The sequence below is a fragment of the Ctenocephalides felis genome, unplaced genomic scaffold (assembly GCF_003426905.1).
Source record: "Ctenocephalides felis isolate EL2017-DRISC unplaced genomic scaffold, ASM342690v1 CF-g0.4_SCAFFOLD_01886, whole genome shotgun sequence".
NCBI classification, from domain to species: domain Eukaryota; kingdom Metazoa; phylum Arthropoda; class Insecta; order Siphonaptera; family Pulicidae; genus Ctenocephalides; species Ctenocephalides felis.
In genome coordinates this window covers 176,264,191-176,289,780 of record NW_020538040.1, presented here as the reverse complement: position 1 = coordinate 176,289,780, position 25,590 = coordinate 176,264,191, and the positions used below count along the sequence as shown (strand labels likewise).

At 30.9% G+C, this 25,590-nt stretch overlaps 2 protein-coding genes across 2 annotated transcripts; both read left to right on the top strand.

The window, feature by feature from the left end:
* Positions 1-1,385: 1,385 nt before the first annotated feature.
* On the top strand, positions 1,386-2,851 carry LOC113376301 (salivary glue protein Sgs-3-like). The gene is made up of 3 exons (XM_026616206.1): positions 1,386-1,392; positions 1,544-2,734; positions 2,778-2,851. The coding sequence occupies exons 1-3, from the start codon at positions 1,386-1,388 to the stop codon at positions 2,849-2,851; spliced, it is 1,272 nt and encodes a 423-aa protein (XP_026471991.1).
* A 1,120-nt stretch (positions 2,852-3,971) lies between these two features.
* On the top strand, positions 3,972-24,410 carry LOC113376300 (serine proteinase stubble-like). Its single transcript, XM_026616205.1, has 7 exons — positions 3,972-3,984; positions 4,063-4,248; positions 13,746-13,923; positions 20,124-20,276; positions 21,170-21,285; positions 22,216-22,371; positions 24,250-24,410. The coding sequence occupies exons 1-7, from the start codon at positions 3,972-3,974 to the stop codon at positions 24,408-24,410; spliced, it is 963 nt and encodes a 320-aa protein (XP_026471990.1).
* The last annotated feature ends 1,180 nt before the right edge of the window (positions 24,411-25,590 follow it).

Sequence of the window (25,590 nt, the reverse complement as noted above, 5' to 3'; positions counted from 1 at the left end):
TCTGAGTGTGATCTATATAAATGAGTTTTTACTGTTACTTATTCTTATTGTAATCACTTATAACAGTAATTCTTTGTTTTGCATACATCAGAATAGGAATACGAAACTGAAATTCAATTGTTTTGCTTTTTTCTGTAGTTATGAATTGTTTTTAATTTGTTAATTATTCTCTTGTTTTAAAATACGCAGTAATACATTATTTTATATTAATGAATTATATCATAGAGATTAATCATGCTTGCTCTTTACTTATAGAGAACACTCATCTATAGGCTGGTTCATTTAAAATTGAAGCATTTGTTTTTAAAAAATATATACAAAAAAGACATTAATATTCATTTTCATTTCGATTATAATTTATTTTGTTAAAACATGATATGTCTGAGCAATTTTTTTTTAAATGCTACCACTTCAAATAGTGCTTCCATTTGACTTTTTGAAAGTAATGCAGCCTACAGATAATGTTAATATAAGGCACTAATTAAAAGCAATATTGGGAACTTGTTCGAACAAATATACTTCATCTTTCTCCTTTTGGACCCAAAATCAAAATCAGTATAGTTTAGCTGTTATGACGACACTCACTACCGTACCCAGTTTCACCTATTCTAGCTTCAATGCATTTTGTTTTGACATCAAAAGTATACATAGATAAAGGAGTATTTGTATTAATAGGTTAAGTTATGATTCCGTACTAAATGTGTTTAACTTACGATTTCACACTCATTTTAATCTCTATATTTTATTTATTTATTTAAACAAAAATTATCATTTTCTCTCTTCTAAATTTGCAATTGCTCTTAATAGTATTTGTAAACGCCAAAATAGAGTTTGGATGGCTAAAACCTATCCATATTCAAAATGTAGTACATTTCAGAAGTCCAGTAATTTAAAGAAATAACATCTTAACGGTACATTTGCGTCTTGACTTTTACGGTTCAGTCATCCGCGTTGTATTTACAATGTTTAGTATCTGTATTGAAAATAACAATAAGCGTAGAGTGTAGCATGCCATAACTATAATTTGTATATATGTCATTCAAGCTTGCTGACTGTAATTTTGTATCAATAACGGTTTTTGATTGTCACATATAAACCATTTTTTGCATAATTTACTCAAATTATTGTGCCTAATTTGACACTATTCGAGACAGTAGGGCATAACATATTTTTTCACAAGAAAAGTAATTAGGCTTAGCATGTATCTTTCCACATCGTTTATATGTTACAAAAAGTATAACAGATTCCATTGTTCTGTTATGCAACAGTTAATAATTTTTTCAAAAGTTGTATTATTAAATATTAATATAGGTTAAGATTTTTAAATTTATTTATGTATTTTTATTTAATATTTCATATGTAATAATTTCTATGTTGTTTACATAATGCAAAGTATTATAGTAACCCGTGTCAATAGATAAAAGTGGTATACACATACCCACATTATTAATATCTCTTGGAACTATCACTGCAAACTTGCAAATGCGGGTTCATACATCAAACACCGTTTTGTAAAATTAATTATTCCATATTTTTGTTACAGTTGAGAGCGGTCGCAACATCAGGCACCTTCCATGCATATCAAGGAGGTCAGGTCAAGAAGGAATCTGCATGTTTGCTATAGATTGTCTGAAAGCTAATGGAACGCATCTTGGGACATGTATAGACAGATTTTATTTCGGTTCCTGCTGTCAACTCGAGGATAAGCTTCTATCCGGTGAAACGGAAATTCTCGACAACAGTATAGATCATAATGATACGCCTACGCAAAAGACAGACGGCGCCACGTTGCCGCCAAGTTTGTCAAAAGTCACGTTTCCTTCGAAAACGAAACCTTCCTCTCCCGAGGTTTACATGTCACCGAGCGTCAATCAGTTATACACGACGTCGACGCTGAGAACGACATCTAAAATACCGTTATCATCAGTTAAACCCTGGAGTAAGAAACCGATAGTGAATATATCAACATCTGCTCACGCTACAAAAATTCCTGAAGTAACCACTGAAATATCTTATAAGTTGTCGACTTTCCAAACCGTGCAAAGTAGTGATCACAATGATTCTAATTTGAGTTCGACGGAACATCCTAGAACAACGACGAGTCCTATAACTAAAGGTACCGTAGCTGATGCAGTAGTTACAGAAAAGCCAACCAGAAGGCCCATCACTCGACCTACGACAACTCATAGGACGACAGTGACACACGTTCCGCGCCCAACCTCGACATCTACATCTCAAACTCATAGGCCGAGACCGAAACCGAGCAGACCTACCGGCAAACCAACCCCGAGCCGGAGGCCGATTTCCAAACCTACAAGTAACCCAACACAAACTACTGGAAGGCCCACGACTGTCAAGCGACCAAATGGCACTCGCAAACCGACGGTTCGTCCCGTACACGATAGCAAACCTAATGTAACTAGTACTACACACACGCAATCTACAAGCAAGCCCGTTGATACCACGAAACCATATTCCACTTCAAGCCATAGACCTACATCGGGAAGCACACGACCATCTCAAAATCACACTAGACCGACCAGACCTCATAAACCAATAACTACAGTGGTATTATTAGATACCGCACCTAAAGAAAATACCACAAGTGCAAAACCGGCAACGACTGCAGTGCCTACTAAAGGATCAACTACAACGCCGGAACCATTTTTAACGACTTCATATGTAGAAACAACTACAGTAAAAGATATTGATGCTGCCCCAGTCACAGACGCAAGTAATCATTCTAAGAAGCCAGAAATTGTTACAACTACTACGAGTGTTTCATCATCTGGGACATCTACTTCGTCGTTTTTCACAACGGAAAAGACTGAAAGCGACAAAACAACAATAAAGGCTACTACGTTGACGACACGACAACCAATATTAGAAGAAAATGATTCCGCTACTACTACGCAGAAAATTGGTTTGGTCACGTGGACGAATGTGGAGGAAGATTCAGTTACATCGTCTCCTGTAAATGACACTAAAGGTAAATTATAATGAATAATAGATTATGTTTATTGAGGAAATCTAAGCAATTATAAAAACATTTCAAAGTTGTTGGAATTGATAATATACGTTTGAAGTTCTTCTGATCATTTTGGCATACCATAGAAAAATTAGCCAGAAATGAATATTTGATATATGCATATAAATAAACATATTTTTACAATTATAATATTCATTAATATTATTAACTAAATTATGGGTTGCATCTCAATAAATGAAAATTTTAAATCTTTTCATGAAGTTGATGGCTTCTATGATTTTTCCTAACCATAGGTTTAATTATTCGGGTGAAACCTTTGGATTTGTAGTTGAACGATTTAAAAATAATATTGGCTTTTTACCAAACTTAGAGTTCATTATTAATTCAAACAAAATTTTGCTCTCGTAAAAAGTTAAAAATAATATCAAACTTGGACTTTAAATAACAGTCTAGGAAAATTATCATTTATCGTATAATTAAAAGTCTGAGTAAACCTTTGGTTTTGTAGTTGTGTATAATCTAGGGAACCAAACCATCTATAATACACGTAAACTACACTAGTTTAATTCAAAATTTTTATTTATGCTATGTATATATATTACAGGAGAATGGACTCCTATTACTACACCAGATGGTTGGGTCTTATTACCTTCGGTTACTCCAAGTACAACTTTGCCATCGTCTAGTATAAGTTCGACATCACCAGACACAACTACGCTTGGAGTTAGTACTTTAAATTCACAAGGTAACCCGGAACTACTTTATATCATTAACTTTGACAAAAAAACAAAGTCTTCCGCAAATCTTACACGCAATAAATCTTTTCTTCTTTCTTTGTACCGATGTAGTTAACATCTCGCGTTCATTCATCTAAGGAAATTGCCAAGGTGAAGGAGTTTCGGTTTTGTGGTTACGTGGATACACAATGTCCTTCATATTGCTACTCTGCTGAGAGTATTGTTAGATGTTTCCTTTATGCATAATGCACACATTTTGTATGTGTAATTTATTTTTATTGCCTGGCGGAAGTGAATTCTTTAGAATGTGCGATAATTGAAACAAAACTTTTGCAGATGTTTCTACTTCAGGAGAGCCATCAATGAATGAAATATCTACTTCTGAAAAACCATTCGTTCCGGTTGAAATAAGCACATCATCACCTTCAAGTAGTAATGAGACGACTACTACATCTACGACATCGGTCACCCCTGTATCACATGGAAATTATCCATCGGTTAATATGTCTGATTTCAGAAGCGGTAAGTGTCATAGTAAATCTTAATAAATCAGAGAATTGAAATGCACCTAGATATATAAAATAAGATGTACATTCTACATCGCAATTTTGTTCCCAACTGTAAACATTTATATAAGAAACTCTGCCTGCATATGACCAGGCGAAATTTTCGTTCAAGTACAACGCATCAACGCACGAGTAAAATTATGCATTCACATATACAGGTATATCGTTTTAGATATAATTGTTACCATATTAATTTCATGCTTTTGTCTGAGAAGGAATATTAAACGATTTGCTATGGACCATAATCACACATGAGTAATAGCATCAAATTATACAATTACAAAGGCTAAAGCGTTAGGGTTCTTGATAAAGTTCAATGATTCCCGCGTCACGCATTCTTGTGCACCCCGGCACAGGTGCGAAATAGAAAGGTAGAAAGTAAATTAATAATAAATTTTCTTTTATTAAATTATAATTTGTATTTACAATAAAAAACATTAAGAAATTTTCAAGGTAAAACTATATTTTACTACTACCTACTTAAGTAGAATTTCAAAGGACTAGCCAGTAGTATAGTAAGCCTTTTTGCTGCTGATAAATTAAGTTCACTCATGCATTTATATAAAGCAAATATAATAAATAATTAATTAGATATAAAAAGTATGCAAATGAAAAATTACTCTTTTCGGCTCTTTCTTTTCGCTTCAATAAATTTCTGATTAGGATGGTTTAGGCTGATCATATTTAATTTATATGATAAAATTTATATAAAGATTGAAAGTTTGGTAAAATATTAGTAGTGTCATTGTTTTCCTGAGAATTTTTATTTTCAAAACCAGTAGTTTCCAACCTTTTTGTACCTGCTCACTCCCGTTTTTTAACAAAGTTGTTGCGCTTTCTTAATTTTTTTAATAATTAAATTTATTAATTCCCAAGTGATATTATAATTTATTTACCGGGCTATAAAATTATAAATAATAATATGTAAAAATATACTTAAAAAATTACTATTTATTAACTTACCACAATGTAGTTATAGTAATCGCAAAAAATCGAAAATGAAAATTTTTATATATCTTTACGTTTCAAAGGTTTCTGAACATTTGGCATACCTCAGAAAAAATGGATGTATGTGTGTGTGTGTGCGTGTAGGTATGCGTGTGTGGATACAAATTTGCGTCGCCGATTTTGCGAACACCGATTTGAATATTTCAAAAAACATTTCACTTGTATTGACGAAATTAACAACTGCTCAAAATTTTGTAAATGCAGGTTCAGCGTTTTCAGATATCCAATAAAAAAAGTAAAAAATAATGACATTTGGCGGTCAAAAATGAACATTAGACATATGTACAACGTATTATCAGATATTTTGTAAAAATTATTATGATAAGTACAAATTTTGTGTACATTTATACGGGTTCCGTACCAATGTGTACACGTTAGACGACTACGCGGCGCTCTTGCGCTTTGATATTTCGACTCCAAATCAGCTATGCAACGCGATTGCTTTAAAAAAATATTCAAAATTTTCAAAATATACAAAATAATCAGAATATAAAAACACTCAATTTTTTTCAAAAAAGTCAATTAGAAAAAAAATCTAATTTTCTCAAAATTTTTGAAGTTTTTTTAATAATTTAGTTTTTGTTACGGAAAGTTTCAGCATTTTGCTTTAAGGCACGATGCCATGCACCACTAGTTTCTATTGTAAAATAAATATGAAGTTTGAAAGTTTAGTAACAAGGAGACCAATTTTCTGATATAGAAGTCTGAATAGAAATGGTATGGTAACGCTATGTTACGGGCCTACCTTCGTTCATCCGAGAATTTGCACCTAAATTATCATTATTTGTATTATAAGTACAAAGGATTACAGAATATCAAGACATAATTTTTACGTTTTCACTCTTTATAATATTATAGTTTTCACATAACTTATTACCTCTCGTTTGGCGTTCTTCTCACCTTTGTGCTGAAGTGGTAGTCTTAAGGGTCTATCCAATTCATATTGTTTTTAATAACCCATAAATGCGCCACAGCAAGTAGCAAACGATCAATGAAATTGTACATTGTGAACGTTGTCATAGTCGTTATTTATCTCATACAATACAAGTCGCAAAAAGGCATTAAACTTTATGACGGAAAACAATACGGGCCTGTAAGTAGGAAGCCGAGCACGTCCTAGCGTCGTACGAGGACTGTGAATCATTGTGCTTAGCGGTTTTGTCGTTATGGTGTTTGCGAGTAAACAAACTTACTTGTCTATGTTCTACACAATGACACTATTTTGCTGTTAATAATAGCACTTTTTGTTCAGTCTTTAAAGCAAATTCCTAGTCTTTAACTTACACCTCTGGCTGACCTGTTAGTTTTGTTCTTGGAACGTGTGGTACGTTGCATGGCCGTGCTCATACAGTTTAGAACAGTTTAATCTTCCGGAAGAACTAGGAACAATATGAACCAGCATTTAACGTTATAGGAACATAAAATTGAGGCATGTTCACACGACGCTTGCTTTGTTGGTTTATTGGTCGGCTGGCTAGCATGCTGGTTGTAGGTAAAATGACGTGGTATCGATCTCCATTTGTTTCCAGCAACCGAAATTTTGATACTAGAATGTGCTCTATTTTTGTTTATGGATTATAGACCTAAGAATAAAGCCACACGACATTTGTTTTCTGGCTACATAGCATGCTTGATTTTTGAGTGTGATTTGTTTTAGTTTGCTTAGTTTTTGAGTATGATTTGTTCTGGCTTGCTAGATTTTTGAACGAGATTTGTTTTAGCTTATTATCAAATTTTATAAATCACATGACCAAATACTGCCTCCTTATTGGTTCGAACAAATAAATTCATTCAGAAAAATAGCGCCCGTTCTAACTTTTCCTTGAACATTTGACAACCAGCATGCTAGCTAGCAAACCGAAAAAGCTACGGTACAAGCCTCGTGTTATTTGGACTTTGAACGTGCGCTATATTTGTGGATGAATTCATTCATTTGAACTAATAGTTAAGCAGTATTATATCATATAGTTTTATATATAAAAATCTAGCAAGCTGAAACAAAATCCTCGTCAAAATCGAGCATTCTATCCAGCCCAGAAAACAAGCGTTTTGTGAACAGGACTTTATAAAAAACTGATCCATAAGGTCTTTTTTATATTATTAGAGCAATAGCCTTATGATGGCAAATCAATGGTTGCCCTATTTCTTCTTGATCAATTTTTTATTGGAACAACTCCAATACTGATGACTTTTTATGGGTTGCAGCAATTTCTGTAAGGGCTATTTTTACTTGAAAACATATTGCTACTTATATTTCAAGTGGGCCCAGTGGTGGCAAAATCGATTCGGACGTGGACTAGCACCAACTAGTCTCGGGTTCGCTGGTTCGATTCCCGCTGCCACCAAAGCCCGACAACAGGTAGCTTTGATGTCAAATTTCCATTTGAGGTTATAGGTCTCAATATAATTTTAAGTGAAAATTGCCCTGCGTGGATATAGCAGCAATATTCAATCATATGATAAATATTTGACAGAAGAGCTAATATAAACACCACACATAGGAGAATCGTAAACCGATGGGTTGTCTCTCATCGAACATTAGGTTATAAGTCTTTAACAAACAGCTTATAAGACATGTAAGGTTAAGTAGTTTTGATAGTAGTTGAAACAATAAATAAAAATGATAAAAAAATATTTTATGTAAAAGATTACGTGTTAAAGTATTTTTTTACACTTTAACAGAACCTCTGATTTTATAGCATAATTAATTTATATTGATATGATAGATTGTAGTATGTTTGACAAATTTAAACCAAAAAACCACAACACACTATTAAAAATATATAAGATATATAAAAAAAAACAATAAAATAAAATAAAAAACGTAAAACAATAAAATTATGTAGTAGCTACATGACTGACGATTTATGAATAAATTGATTCTCTTCTGATCTATAAATTAGTTTTTGTAATAGGTTATAAAATACAATCAATTTTAACATCGTTTATAAAAGCAAATGGATCATTAAATATTTATTATCGTATTAAAATATATATCTAAAGTTCCACGAAGTATTTATGAAGTATGTCAAGAGCATGAAATTTAAAATGACACAGAAGACATTGACAGATGTAGATGGCAAGTAAATGTTTTCATATAAATTTTCATATAAAATAATAGAGTGTGCCGTAGTGTAATGGTTGAGAACATGGGCTAGTACAAACTAGTCTTGGGTTGGAAATCTGCCTCGGGCATCTCGATGTCAAGAAGTATTATATAAAATTTCTTTTTGAGGTTATAGATCTCAAATGTAACCTCAAGTAAAAGTCACCTTTTGTGGGCATTGCTGCAACATGTACGCCAACACTATTAGATTTACATAACTAATATTTTTGGTTGACCGCTGGGTTGCTTTCTTGAGAAAAATACTAGGTTAGGATGTGCAATAGCAAACACAGCTCATAAAACACGTAGTTCTGATCGCTGTTAAAAAAAACTCCAAAATAATATCTCACCTGCAAAATTTACAGTGGAAAAAACATCTATTGGTGGATTTTTATTTAATTATCATTATTTCTGTAAAAACTACAATGCGGAATTTACGTTCCATTATTACATGTTATATAAGTCTTTCTCAGACAATGATATTCTAATGCTTTTTATTAATGATAATTTTTTGTGCGGAAATCATCTTCGGACTATTGTTCTAAAATTTACACATTGCCATGATACCATCATGCTATTCTTTTATTATCATAATATGGTAGTTTTGTCTACGAGATGGTTTGAGTATTCATGATACATAATTATTCAACGTAAATTAGATATGTACAGTAACGTTGACATGGCTAATTTGAGAAGGCAATTAATATTAATTGATATTTTAAATACAGAAATTATAATGAGAATGGATATTATGGACTTTTGTGATAGCTTCAATCAGTAATAAGTAAAGTGTACCTAATTAATGAAATATCTTTATGATTGTCAACACTAAGATCGTGAAATATTCATCTATCCCAAGCAGTTTTAAAATTATATACATTTAAGCAATACCCTAAACTGGGTAACTTTGGAAGAAATGGATTATTGTGGACTAATACTCTAATAACCCTAACTATCATTTTTAGAGTTCTATTGTTTAGAGATTTTAGTATGTTCCCATAGATCAGTGAAATGTAAGAACGAAATTGTTGTAATATGAGCTCTTTATACATTAACTTATTCAAATCTTTAATTCTGCGCTTGATCAGCAAACCATTTCAAACAATTGCAAAAAATAACTAATAATGCTCATCAGATACGTAAATCTTTTCAAGCAGATCAACGTTCTTACGCAATTCTTCCGGGTTTGTTTTAATCTTGACAACGGACCCCAACATGAGCATAAATAAATATAATATTATTTTAAATACATGTAATTAAATCTGTTTGCGGCAATTAAATAGTCAACCGTTCGCATCCACCTTGTATACAAGGCGAATTGCTGAAATAGACAGGTCGCTCGAGAGAAGGAATTTTTTTTTTTGATAAAATTAAAATAAGTAAATAAATAATTATATATATATACAGGGATCCCAGACCTCGACGTCAAGCTGAAACGGCGATATAGTATTGACCATAACTAACTGTCTTGAAAAAAATTAGAAAAAAAATATATTTTACGTTGTTTGGATATTATGAGCTTTCGAGTGCAACCCAGAGCTTTGGTGGTATTTTGACAATTTTTCGGTTATTGTGGGTAATTTTTATTAATTTTGTTTATTTAAACTTTGGAACCGTAACCGTGAATAACATTTCTAGGACCACAGTATAAAATAATAACATAATTGCTCCAAGTTTTTGAAAATTAAGACTTTTTGGCAAGTTTCCTCAAAAAATCAGGATTGTAAAGTAGTAAAATACATGATGATTTTATTATTGAAAAATTTTTAGTATGAAAATAACGCGATAATGGCTAATACATTTTGTTCACATCCAGTTCAAATACTTTTCTCACGACATTGAAGCTTATGAACAAACATTTGAACTGATTGTGAGAAAAATGCACTAGCCAAAATTATGTTGTTGTTAGGGTTTTAATTTTCATCACTAGAACAATTAAAAGCCAACACAAAAAGAAGGAACAACTACTGAGTTGCTTTGTGATAACACCAGGAAGTACATTACAAAAGCTCAGAGAACACATTAGATAGTTCTGGTTACTGTTCATGAAAATTTAAGAAAAGCTTATCACACTGGTTCTTCTGTTTCTGTTCGGACGTATTTTTATTTTATTATATTGACCGAGAATGCTGCAATCTTCATGGCATTGAGCTTTTACACCGTGCGGTTCCTACCCTGTAGAGGGGGTAGGGAATTTGTATAATAAATAATCAATAAACATATCTTCTTCAATTGGAACTTCAATGGTGTAATTAAGAACTTGCAACAAATACAGAAATTATACCAACAAATCAGTGTTTAAAGAGTCTACAGCAACAAGGGTTAAATAATAACCTGATTTATCGAAGGAGAGATTTAATACGCAAATACAATATAAATGAATTTATTGTTTTTTTTTTGAGAGTAAATTGAATTTCAATGGCATTGTTTGGTAGGATTACCTTTTTAGATATTGACTCTGCAGCAAATTAACTTATGTTTTTCTAAAACCCATCCACCCAGAGAGCTTTCAACGCTAGGATTATCAGTTGCAACAATTTTTCCTCCAGCTTTCCGTCTAATCTCTTTGTTTCAAACGCAACACGTTTAGAATATGTTCTCGAGCACATGAGTATTTCATCCAACACCTTCTCATTCTAGCGACCAAAGCATTTTCATATTAATAATTGTCTTAGAATGCGATGAACGCAAAATCGACCCGCGGTTGTAGAACAGTAACAATCTAATAATAAGAATAACTTACAATTGAATGATGTAAAAGCGGTTTTACTAGTCGTTGCCTTTAGTTTTTATCCAGTACACGAGAAGAGCAGTTATATTTTCGATAACGTCATGTTTTGAGACGCGAGTGTAAAAAAAGTAACAAATTAATTTTGTATGGTAATTTATGGAAAATAATAGTGAAAAAACACCAAAATATATACGTCTGCATGCAATGGGAGAAGATTCACAACGTTATTGTTCTGTGCGAGATGGAACATTTTGCAAATCAATGTGAAGATTTAGATTGGATGTGATTAAATTATAATTTTTCAAAAATATTGTGCTCGCGAGAATGTTGTAGTTCAATTTTCAGTGTTTTCATGCAATAAATTTTCATACTGATAGTTAATTTTATACAGTTACTGATGTGTCTTATTGGTAATGAATCACAAGATATCTGATGAGGTCTATGAACGGAAGCCGGTCTATACATCAGTCAGATGTGTCTAGGATAATAATCTTGTTTTCTTTATAACTTCCTGGACGTGGGTAAACATCAACATTCAATATTTTCACAAGTTTTCATCGTTGCTCATTGAGTAATATGATTGTTGTTATAAATTTTAATTCGAAACGATAATGTGTTATTAAAACAACATTATAAAATATACAGTTGTAGGTATTGATTATCTATCATTAAGCGACCTTAATTAATTCACCCGTTAAGAACGGTGACATGCCATATATCACATGCAACAAGTTTAATGATACTGACATATGTATGCGGAACTTTCTTACTGGTTTATCTAATGATTAATAAATAGGTATTTGTAATGTTAATTAATGATGCAACTGTTTATGTAATCGATTCAGAAATAAATGTTTAAATAAAATATAATCAATTGCCCGCGGATCTTGTGATGGTATATTTTAATTATTACAATTATATGGTAATGGGAGATGATAAATTCTAATAATCTAATTTAATGTTGATTATCTAATAAAATAGCATTTTTATATGAGAAACTCGGGTTTATGCATAATTAAAGATACGTATCATATTTGCAATCCAAATTGCGGTAGTCGAAGGATCAGTTTTTTTTTTATTGACTTTCGATTTTACTTCATTTAGCCATATATCTAATTAGAATAAAAGTTGTTGGCCATATATTTTATTTTTATGATTAGCAATACATCTAAAAGCTTGAGAATTTTGAAAAAAATTATTCAAATTTTTTATTCAATAATATAATACATAAAAGTGAATGTGAGTATTTTTTGATTTTGAATATCTATCTCACGTAGTTTAAAATTTTTAAAAGCTTAAAGTTTTTTGAGAACTTTGGTAAAAAAGTAGATTTTTGAAAATTTTGAACTTCCTCAATACACGTAAAATGTTTATGAATCATTCAAATCGGACTCTCAAAAATTGAATTACCACTTTTGGCACTTGTTGCCCCGTATCTTTGAAACGGCCAAACTTACTTTGGCAAAATAACTAATCAGCACGTCTCTTCATCAATAGGAATCGAATGCTTTTTGAATCATTCAAATCGGTTGATCCGTGGTCTAGAAATCGTCGATGAAAAATTGTATCCGCACATACATACGCACATACACACATACATCAAGCTATCAATTATTTGAGAAGGCTTTGAAACGTAGAAATTAGATGTAACGTAGTTACAACGTAACGTTAATGTAACGTAGATTTTTTGCGATTAGTATAACTTAACCTACAGAAAGTTCATAATTATTTGAAACATTCTTGATAATATGAATTAAATAAATTAAATTAATTATAAAAAAATATAACAAAGACCATATTATAATGTAAATTTAAGGATTTGAGTTATAGATACGCACACACGTACATCATTTTTTTCTAAGGAATGCCAAAATGATCAGAAGGATTTAAAACGTAAAAATATATAAAAAAAATATTTTTCGATTTTTTGCGATTTTTGATAATATGAATTAAATAAATTGAATGAATTATGCAAAAATATTATAAAGACCATATTACAATGTAAACTTAAGGATTTGTGTTATAGATTATTTATTGATGATGAATCTTGGGAAGTTGTATTTATTGTACCAAAACATGCCATGAGATACAGAATCATTTTCAGTGGTTTATTCATCATCACATTTGTTATAAAATTGCTTTGATAGTTTTTACACAATTTCATGTATAACAGTGATTTTTAGTCGATTGTGTGGATATTGGTTTGATATGCAATGATAAGTGATTGGATTTTTCTTTATATCTAGAATTATTCCGGGCAGTTTGTTGGTGGGTCAAAAAGCTTTTATCGGAAATCAGGTACGACAAAGCTCAGTGTGATTACATAAATCGGTTTTTAGTAATGCTACGAATTATCCGGTCGCCCGACGACATCCGTAGCTGTCGGCCGCGTTCTGGACGCGCTTTGCCCGCGTTGGGAGTGATATCTTCGCGATGAAAAAACGATCTTTACCCAGTGGTGCATGCGTTGTACTTGATGCGTTGTTGTTGATATCGGGTGCATTCTCAATTCTACGGCTAGTGGCGGTGGTTTGTTCGCATACAGTCGTTTTGTTTCACTGTATTCCGGTAATGGTCCTGTTGAATTCCACTCTAATGGTGTTGGCAGTGTGCGGTCGGCGGCTGTTTCCCGAAGCGCGCATAGTCGGCGGAGCGAAGGCGACCTTCGGCAAGTGGCCTTGGCAGATCTCGCTCAGACAGTGGAGGACGTCGACCTATCTGCACAAGTGTGGAGCGGCCCTTCTTAACGAAAACTGGGCCATTACTGCTGCTCACTGCGTTGACAAGTAAGTGGAAAACGACACATGAAAATACTTCTCACCCTTAATTTTACGATCTTTATTTATTGATTTCCAATTTATCTGGACATTGACATTAATCTACAATTTTTACATTTATTTATTTTTACTTTTAATTATTCATTCATAATCAAGTCGTAATTAATAATAAAATTTTTAAATACCAATAACATATACCTATATCAGGTTAAAATCAATGAACTATTTATTATACAATTAATGTTGGATAGATATAAAGTGGTTGGTATCTGAATCGTTTAACATGTTAAGACCATATGCCCACCGGTGGGTCTCAACGCAACTACATTACCAGATCGGATTCCCACATGTAGGGTAGGGCAGGGCACAAAGGTCCAATTTGTGTATCAGTAATTATAACTAAAAGAACTACATGACAGCACATAACATGTATCAAACAAACAACTCTCAAATTATGTTCAGTAAAATTATCAGTTAAATCCTAATTAAAGAAATATGTTGTTTTTACGATTTTTCTAAAAATTGTCATCTGTTTTCTTTTGCCCATGAGGGCAAAATGGGGGACAAAGACTAAAACGCCTAAATAGATACATTATTCAATCAATGCGAAATTTAAATTTAATAGGGATTTTTTTTACAAAGATGGCATTCTGTATGTACTTTGGGGTGGTACTTTGTCAGAAATTTCATCAGCAGTGTTAAAGTAACTGTTAATTTAATTTATATATTGCAAGATTACTTAATTTAATTGGTTAATTAACTTAATTCACTTGTTTGCTTACTATTTTCTTATTGTTTATACCTTTACACCACCAGTATAAAGGTGTAAACTCTCTACCATACTTTATTTTAATTATTAAACCATCTTATCCCTCTATAGTCCCGCGTGACTTTCAGCTCACATTATAAATTATGCGATATGTTATCGAATAATTATAGATTTTTTTGTGATATGACATATAAATCTTAGTCCTATACGTCGTGAACTCAACCAATATTAATATTTATGACCTTTGCTAGGCTTTTCAACCTGAAATAACAGTTTCATACAAAGAAGTTCAAAAATTATAGGCCGCTGTGAGTTAAAAGTGACGTTGAAATTATATCACTTGAAAGTCACATAGTTCATTAATACGAAAAAAATTGTTTAGATAGATTTTTTTGTTTTTCATTTACAGATATAGACTTATAATTACTGAGTTTTTGCTTCTTTAATTTTTTGGACGTAAAATCAAAATTCGGCCCATAGGTTTTTTTTAATATTTTTTTTATTGGTCTCTGATAACATTTAACCATATACATAATATACAATACATATATAGCATATATATTATATTAATCACTTACATCTTAATTTTACTATCATAAACAAACCTAATTATGTAAGGATAACAATTCAAATTTTGCAATAATTATGTCAAATTGAAGGGCCCATAGGGTTAAAAGTTTACCCTGGGGCCTCTAGCTTCGCTGTACCCCAATCTATTTTAATTATTAATTTATAGATTCAATTTTACCTGATTTTAAGTTTACCTTATTTCAATCTGATTGGCATTATTCAACAGTGTGGTCATTCATATTAGGTTGTCAAATATCTCCCTTCCGCTTTTTTGCTATTGGTTTATAATACAAAAAGGCGGAAGGGAGATATTTGACAACCTAATATATCATAATTAAATTTTATGAACTAATTAATTTTAATTATTTAATTACTGTGGGATCGATTAATTAAACAAGTAAAATGGTAGCCACCTGAGTTATTCAAATAATTGCTGGTTGCATTATGCTTAATTACTAAACAAAATATTTGTTACAAATTGTTAGTAGTATAATGGCAGTGTAGCTAGAATCCTGAAAATTCAAATGGGCATTAATTAACATAATCAAGATTCCGTCCATCGATTAGTGGTTTGAAGAGAAGAGTTCTCATATGTTGAGTCACTGCACTGAATTCATTGTAGCGTACATCCACCCAGCGCCGTTTATCCACCTACCCAGGTTCAACAGTCGAACACCGGTTTACTTGTCTTCTTGATCATAAGTAATGAAAACACGAACTATATCATAATACCCGAGCTGTGGAAGTACAACAACCATACCGATGATGGGTCGGCGGAAACAGCAATTCTTCTTTACAGAGCCGCATTTTATACGATCTCATTTTTGTTAAAAAAATTAGTAGATAGTTTTATATTTGACAAATAGTTTGTTCAGGGCAGAGGCTTGAATGTTCTTTGGCAGAAAGCTTCATCACTTCAAAACAAGTGAAGTAGATTTTTTGAAACAACACTATTTGAAAGTGGAGGGCAAAAGAAGTGTCACGAGCCATCACCCTAAGTCGGTCGACTTCGCTACTATTTGTCAATTTTGTAATACTATTGTCAATTTTGTAACGAAAGTATTTGTTTTGATTGTTAGTCATTTTTGAGCACGATTGTTTAGTTGACGAAATCTGAATATAATTTTCAGGTATACGATTTTAATTGTTTTATAAAGCGTATTGTTATATTTAAGTTACATTCAACAGTTTTTTTATATCCTCTAGAATAGATCACGTATAATTGGGTTAAAATGGACTTTTGTGTTTTGTCCTACCTTACTTATAAATGAAATTTTTTATTTAGTCTTTGCTATAGATCAAACCCTTCTGATTATTTTGGGTTTATTACAAAAAATAAATTTATGTGTAAGTGTGTGTTAATCAACAACTTTTAATACATTCTGATCTTTCTGATGAAGGCAAGTGAATGATTTCGGAGAAAAGGCAATAAGCAGCCAAAAATGGTCAAATCAATTCAATCAATGGATTCATGTATCTTAATTTTTTTTTTTTATTTTTTTCAAAAATTTAATAATTTTTTTATGAAAATCACATAGGGTAGAGCGGTACTTAAAGGTTCACTATCATTATCTAAAAAAACAAGCAATGTATAATTTTGTTATTGATACTGTTTCAAAGAATAAAGCAAAATATGTGAATATAACAATCACCTTAATTTTTTCGATATCGCTCTCAGGATAAACGGAAATGTATCAATATTCATACCAAAAGTTTTTTTTTCGGTTTGGATCTTTTGTATTTAGTTTATGATACCTGAATATAATTTATAGGTATACATTTTAATAATATTTTAGGTATAAAATTAAAAAAGACGTTGAATCCGTTTGCCTCCTAGCTGTTCTTTTCTACCCCTCCAATGGGGCAAAAAGAGACAGATAACAAATTTTAGAAGAAATTTTTAGTTAACTAGAAATTTTACAGAACATAGTTCGACAGTTGTTTGTTTGATATATGTTATGAGCTGTCATGTAGTTAATTTTGTTTAGACACTATAAAAGTCAAATTATACCCTTGTGCCCCGCAATATCCTAATATGCTCAAATATTTTATCTCGAGTGCAATGATCGAAATTTCCGTTATAAATTAAAAAAAACTGAGTAAGTAAGGGTAAGGTTTGTGATTTTTATGCAGTATACAGCTTTATTTGTTATTTTTTATGCAATCTAGAGTTCCGTTCCAATAATTAGTCTATAAAATTATAACCAAAACCAATTTAATTATTTTCGGGTTTTAATCATATTTTTTTGTTTTTATTTATTTTTATTTAAAATTTAAAAAAAAATATAACAATTTTCAATTAAATCAAATTTGTCAGAAATTGTAACTATTTAAAAAAAAAATGAAATGGCAAGTTCCAGCAATTTGCTTTAGCAAAAGCACAAAACATTTACACTACCAGTTTTTACTAAAACTTGAAACCTATAGTAGATCCAGATTGAAAAGAAACTTCGAATATCAATTTGATCAACTAATTTTCTTATGCAGTATCAATTTCAATTATTTTTTCCTCTTGGCGATTATTTACGTGCAAAACCAATTCAGCAACTTTAGATTAGACAGATCATCATATTGTTTGTCGATGCAAAATGCAAACGAACCATAATAAATCAGCAAATCGTTTTTTCTCTTATTGATTTCGTTCATTTGAACGCACGTAAAACTTTTCCCAGCATTCTACAGCGCTGACACACGTTTAATTCTGTATAACAGTAAACATATAAAAACATATTTTTATTAACACATTTACCGACTGTTCGGAATTATGCCAATGGTCCATCATCAAATTCCACGATGTATGTTTTTTCATTTAACAAAATTGACTTTTGGTATGAGATTCAGTATTCTGTCGAGACGGTGCGGATGATCATGATAATGCAATATACCGTTGCGGTATGAAACGAATGCGGTCGGATGTTATTGATTGTTACCGCAATTTTATTATCGTCATCTTGGCTCTTTTTGTTTCGATGCCATCTCAACAATTGCAGATTTATGAGGCGACATAAATTGAATTTCAATCATTGGAAATGGCGCAATAAAGAAGATACGTTATCTGTTGAAATCCCATTAAGAGATTTGCATGTATTCATCTCCTATCACTGCCGCAAATTGGATAATCGATTCAATTTGTTAGAAGTTTAGTTTTTTATGATTGCTATTTGTCTATTGTAATTAATTTAATAGTGGTGCATAGCATCCTTATTATGCCTTAAGGCAAATTGCTAGAACTTTCCGTATCCGTTTTTCAAATTTTTGAGAAAATTAGTTTTTTGAGAATTTTGAGATAAAAATTACTTTTTGAAAAAAAATTTTATATGTTGGAATTTTTTGTTAAGTTTGAACTTTTTTAAATCAATCACGCTGCTTAGCTGTTTAGAGTCAAAATATCGAAGCGCGTAAGCGCCGCATCGTAGTCTAACGTGTAAACATTGACACGGAACCCATAAAAATGTTCGCAAAATTGGTACTTATTATTATAATCTCTATAAATATCTGATAATATACTGTGCATATGTCTAATAATCATTTTTGGCCGCCAAATAGCATTATTTTTTACTTTTTTCATTGGATCTCCAAAAACGCTAGACCTGCCTTTCCAAAAAATTCACCAGTTATTTATTTTGTCAATACAAGTAAAATGTTCTTTGAATCATTCAAATTGGACGCTCTGTTCTCTCAAAAATTGAAATACCATTGTTGGCTAGACCTGTCTTTGCCAAAATATAATCAGCACGTCTCGTTATCAATGGGTTTCGAAATTGAATCATTCTAATCGGTTGATTCGTGTTCTCCAAATCGTCGATGAAAAATTGTATCCGCACATACATACACGCACACAAACACTGACACGCACACATGCATGCATTTTTTCTGAAGTATACAAAATGAGAATCCTTTGAAACGTAAAGGTATATAAAAAATTTCATTTTTGTTTGTTTTGCGATTACTTTAACTAATCGGGAAGTTAAAAATAGTTTTGTTGTTATTTCTAATTTTACAAGCAAAATCTTATCTTTTCATGATAGGGTACGAAGGTCCAATTTGACTTTAAATAATTATACTGTCTAAACCAAATGAACTATATCACAACAAATATCACGTATCAAACAAACAACTATCGAACTATGTTAAGTAAAATTCCCAGTTGATTCCAAACTATAAAAATGTGTTTTTTACTATTTTTCTATAATTTGTAATATGTCTCTTTTTATCCCATAGGCAGGGTTAAAATGGGATAGCCAGGGGGCAAACAGATCCAACGTCTTATATTTAATTTTAAAGAAATTTTACGAAATAATAGCTACAACATTCCACCAATGTAAAATATAAATTTTATGGCGACATTTTTTACGAAGATAATACCGTATATAACCTTGATATGGTATTTTGTCAGAAATATTTATTATCGGAATTGGAATAAATATTAATTGAATTTATTTCTCGTAAAAATTTAATAATCTTGTGGGGAAAAGATCATTATGAAATATTAATAATTTATCTTTACTTACGATTAGCCAATATGTATACACAGTGCTATCTATTTTATTCCCATGCACAATTTTTATCAAATGCGGATTATATTTCTGATCCAAGAAAGGATATCGTAATCCTTCGGCTACTCCAGCGATTAAATAATTTAAATCACATCTTCCTATGATAAATTCTATATATTCAATCCATCATGACTTGGAGTTGAACATTCCTTGTATCATACATATACAATAATTACAAGTACGTGAAATATTACAAGGCTTCTTCATTAGCGATGTTCGAAGAATTAGCTCTCTAGTAGCTCACGTCATCGTGTTATTATAAAAAATATAGTAATTTTGTGTTCATGATATAATTATTTATTTATTTAATTTAGTGTGCCACCGAGTGACCTCTTATTGCGACTGGGAGAACACGACTTGTCTATAGAAGATGAACCTTATGGGTACCAGGAGAGGAGGGTTCAAATAGTTGCTTCGCATCCACAATTCGACCCGAGGACGTTCGAGTACGATTTGGCATTGCTGAGGTATGAAACAAGAAAATATCTAAAAATTTACGGTCAACCCTCTTATAGCGCGGTACTCTGATACATGGACGTTTCTATAACGCGGTTTTTGTTTAACAACTCTTACGTTTTTCTAGTCCAGTCATTACAGTAAGTTCACCTCGGAATTCGAGATACCCAGCTGCAAGTCTGTAAATACTTGTATATTGACACCTAAAAGTTGTCTCAAAACCTATATACACACCCTAACATATGTAGGTTTTGAGACAACTTTTAGGTGTTAATATAAAAGTATTTACAGACTTACAGCTGGGTATCTCGAATTCCGAGATTCTTACCTAATTTAAGCTTAAATGACTAGACTATGCTCGCAATATATGGATGACTCTGCTAACTAAATGCTGTTTTATAATATAAGTTTTTATAATATTTTCATATCAACATTCTAGTTTATACTATAGCTGTGTACGACATCGGTTTTGGTAGTGCCTGAGCTCTTTCACAGCATGTTACTCTTTATAAAAAAAATGAATGGAATAAAAATTGTTGCAAAACAATTGTTTAGTTCAGTTGTTATTTCATGTTTTACAGCACTTAGTACCATTTTGTATGAAAAATGCTACGTAGCATAGCCTTGCCATAACATTGGTGTATTTTATGGCAGAATCGCCCCTTTCAATAAAATCGATTTATATTTTTTATCATATATTTATATGAACTTTACAATAAAATAAAAATAATTTTTAATTTATCCTGTCTTATGTCTTATAGCGCGGTACAATTGACTTGATTTGTATTTATACTAAGTTTCTTATAGTTTTTAATGCATGGTACTGATTTTTATTGATAATTGTTATTTATATTTATAGTTTACCTTTTAATTTAATTTTTATCTAATTAATTTTAATGTTTAGATTCTACGAACCCGTGAATTTCCAACCCAATATTCTTCCTGTATGTGTGCCACACACCGATGAAGGATTTGTTGGAAAAACAGCATATGTGACTGGCTGGGGCAGATTATATGAAGGTATGAAATTCATATTTTTACTAAATATACGAATTATTGAAGTAAAAGTTGCCACAACCAAACTCTTGTATCTTGTGGTATTCAGATTGAATTATAAACTGAATCTATAAATGAGATGCTGACCTTGACACAGCACGGTTTTGAAAAATGAATGAATATCTACTACTATGCAATAATTAATAATTATAGGAATTTTTGTAGTGCCTGGAAATGATCGAATTTTATTTCTCTTGTTTCTCAAGATTGTTTATTCTCATGTGCCTAAAACCACATGTGGCATTCTTTCATATCACAGACCATGCTATAGCATCATTTCCAAATAATCTCGACTTTCCAGATCGCATAGCAAATGCCTGACGCCTGATTGCACAGCAACCACATAAACTTTAAACAGTCTTTACTACCATTTTATATGATGAACGCAGCGTAACATAGTCTCACCATTGGTTTATTTTACTGCAGAATGGGTCATTAGTCTTTCTGTGCATTCTGCGTTTCTCTGCATTTGTTTGCATTTTTAAAACATTATTCACTATATTGGAGAGAAAAGAATTACAGAATACTAAATAATTAACAATCTTTCAAAATAGTTTAGTTGTTAAATGTATATTGTTATCAAAACCATTGAAATAACCGTGAATAACAGTTGTATTTGAATGATGCTTGTCAGTAACAAAAATATCATCCACATATCTTCCATTAAAATTAATTTGTAAATTTATCGACGAAAAAACTGTGACTGAAGACCAAATAGTCAAACGAACTTTGTATTTGCAGAGTAAATTATTTTCAAAGAAAATAATGAAACAAATTTAAAAATTTATTATAACTCTGACTACTCAAGTTGGAGATTAGAGAAGCTACTTCATTTCACATATCTTCCTATATGGATATGAATATGAATTGATTGCAATATTCTATTTATTATAGATGGTCCATTACCAAGTATATTGCAAGAAGTTTCGGTACCTGTGATCAACAATTCAGTGTGTGAGACAATGTACCGATCTGCCGGTTATATAGAACATATTCCTAATATCTTCATCTGCGCCGGATGGAGAAAAGGCGGTTACGATTCCTGTGAAGGTAATAAAAATATTATGCAATAAATTATCGATTCAAAGATTTTTCTGTTTATACAGGAAATCTTTTCTAGAACGAAATAAAAAATTCTCAATCTTAGAACTTGAACTGTCTTGAAAGGCATTCAGTACTTTTGGTGCCCAGTGTACAGCAGTAAGATGTTATATTGCTACCCAGCAGTAGACATTTTAAATTTGAAATTGATGATAGTATAATAATAACTATTGTTATTGTTTTAACCATTTTTTTAATTTGATTACAATATTTTAACGTGAATCACTTATAAACTAGCTAAGTCTAAAGGACTTGTTTTTAAAGTTGTCTAGTAATTTTTGCGGATAGCAGGTCTTTAGCGATTTTATTGGGAATTGTTTTGCTTATTTTATAAATCATATAAATAGATAAATACATATCAGCTGTGCATAAATTGTAAAAATATTAATTGACAATTGTTAGACTCTCCAAGAACAACTGGCTATTATTAAAGAACCACACAATAGTGATTTATTTATTATATATCGTTCTTGTGAAACTAACATCAGGGATTCTAAAACTTTGACAAAACCGGATTAATCAATTCTAATGATGATTTTTATTGATGCAGATAACATTGTATTAGTAATTTAGTTTTTATGTATAATGGGATAATAATGAGGTAATTGCTCAATAATTTTATTACAAATTGTTCTATATATATGTTGGAGAAAAAGGTAAATTTAAAATAGCATTTTATCCAGTAATACTTTTAGTAACATGATATATTTAATTTTGCGTTAGTTTTATATTGACTACCACTGTTCAATTCAAACTGTATATTTTATATTCCTCAACAAACATGTATTTAGGGATTTTTTTCCACGCTTATTCAATTGGAACATCAGCAAATTTTGTGTAGTATTTAGAATGTTTAAATAGAATGCCAATCCAATGATTGGACGTTCGGATATGATGTTTAGGTAATTTATTCCGATTAATTATTTTTTGAATTTTTTTTATAATTTACAATCTGTCTTTATACAAGAAAAAAGGCATTCAGTTATTTTAGGGATATATGGATATTTAACATCTATTCTAAAAGGTTACTCAGTAGTAAGTCTTATTAAAAATTTAACTATTTAAACTGTGCATTGAAAAATTATTTATTATATTGAACCCTTTCCACTCGGATACCGCCGTTCTGGCGGCAAAATTCGTATAAATCTCGGAATTAGCGAGTGGAAAGGGTTAATTATATTTTTATTTTACTGGCCTCAGATAAATATTTAGCCACCAACATATTATACAGATAGATTTTACTTATATACTTACTTTTACCTAACATGATTATATAGGAATAACAATTTGCATTTTGCAATATTGATACCAAATTAAACAGTTTAATAAGCGACTTCATGGAGTAAAATTCTTCATTTTCGGGACGGCACCGATTTCAAAACAATCTACTTTACCGGCTGTAAACTTGATTTCATTGTGTATGTTATGCAATTTGTTTGATAAAAATTTGTGGTCATTGAAGGACATACATTTTTTATATTAATTTATTTTTGATCATTTCATAAAGAATGGTGACGTTCAAAACAATTTCCAAAATGCATAGCTTGTTGATTTTGACATATTTAAAAGCGCTCGGTCGTTTTAAATATTAAAAAAAGACCATATAGCAAAGAAAAAGGCTAAAAATACTACTAAAATAATTTAAAAATATTTTCAAAATACAATACTGTTTATCACTGCTATAGTAATTTATTCAACTTTTCGATGCAAACTGAGTCATTGTTTATAAAATAGCCTGTGCCTCACAGAATATGTTTGTCCACTGAGGTGGACAGCCGTCCCCAAAGTGTTATTTGTATATCAATTACAAAAAATGTTTTATTCCAGGTGACAGTGGTGGTCCAATGGTGATCCAACGTCCAGACAGACGATTCCTGCTGGCGGGCATCATTTCTTGGGGCATCGGATGTGCAGAGCCAAACCAACCAGGAGTCTACACCAGGATATCTGAATTCCGTGACTGGATCAATCAGATATTACAGTTCTAGTTAATGTTGTTAAGTTGAAGAATAAGAGAAAGAAACAATTGAAACTGTACTAAGTTGTTGTATTATTATAATTGATAATATTAAGATATTTATACTATTTATAAAAATCCGTCCTTGATTCGTTGGTCAATATTGAAAATGTATTTATATTTAGATGTAATGGAAAATTTGATATAATTCTGTGCGTGTATGTTAATTGTTAATTTATAGATTGTATGAAAATGTTAGGTTTATTATATATTTTAAAAATTGTAGTATGTCGTATTAAATTTCATATGGTGACTTAAAAGCAAAGAGTACAACTGAAACGTTTTGGATACAAAACAATATCAAAACGTTTTACGTAACATTGCATTTTTAAGTCTGCATGTGATAAGACATTGTATTATATTGTAAATCAGATAAAAATGCAAAAATTGCATTGGTGAAAGGTGGGGGTATCAGTACAATAATTTTATTTCGATGGCATTTGTGTTCAGTATTCCGACGAAATCTTCCATGGACGGTGTTTATATTTACTTTTAATAAATCGATAGGGGCCATCAACAATAAACGTGCACAGGTATAATAAAATATTTTAAGAATATATATTTAGTCATAATGATTTCTTAATATTTATTAAATTTAGTGCGCTATTTATATAAAAATCAGTAAAGTCACTTTTTTTGTAGAGGATTCAATCCACTCATTAAAAACGTTGAACAGATTTATTACGCTGTTAAGTCTGATGTTTTTTATGCAAAACGTTATAAAAGTGATATTACTTAGCTATAAATGAATATATAGCTGCTATTTTTGAAATAACAAAAGAGTGATTTAAAATATTAAAGTAATTAAATATATTTTGATATCATTAAATGTATCCCGAAATATATTTACACTAAACGGTTATATTTTATATATATATATATATATATATTTATATTTATTGAATTTAAACTAAAGAATTATGTTATTATAGTTGAAATAGATACAATTAGATATATTTAAATATGAATTATAATTTTGAATGTACATACTATTTGTTTGGTGAATGTAGATTATATGAATATTAAAATGTTTGATACAGAAAAAATTTAAACAATTTATTTTTTTTCCTGAGGAATATCGAACTGATATTAAATTCAATCTTAATATGTTCTCTAAACAACTGTGTTTGTATTCTATTATTTAAACAAAA

Excerpts from the sequence above, each read along its gene's own strand:
- LOC113376300 (XM_026616205.1), top strand. Across the intron at positions 13,924-20,123 it reads GCTGCTCACTGCGTTGACAA|TGTGCCACCGAGTGACCTCT; the intron begins GTAAGTGGAAAA and ends TATTTAATTTAG. Across the intron at positions 20,277-21,169 it reads TACGATTTGGCATTGCTGAG|ATTCTACGAACCCGTGAATT; the intron begins GTATGAAACAAG and ends TTTAATGTTTAG.
- LOC113376301 (XM_026616206.1), top strand. Across the intron at positions 2,735-2,777 it reads TGCCCCAGTCACAGACGCAA|TGTTTCATCATCTGGGACAT; the intron begins GTAATCATTCTA and ends AACTACTACGAG.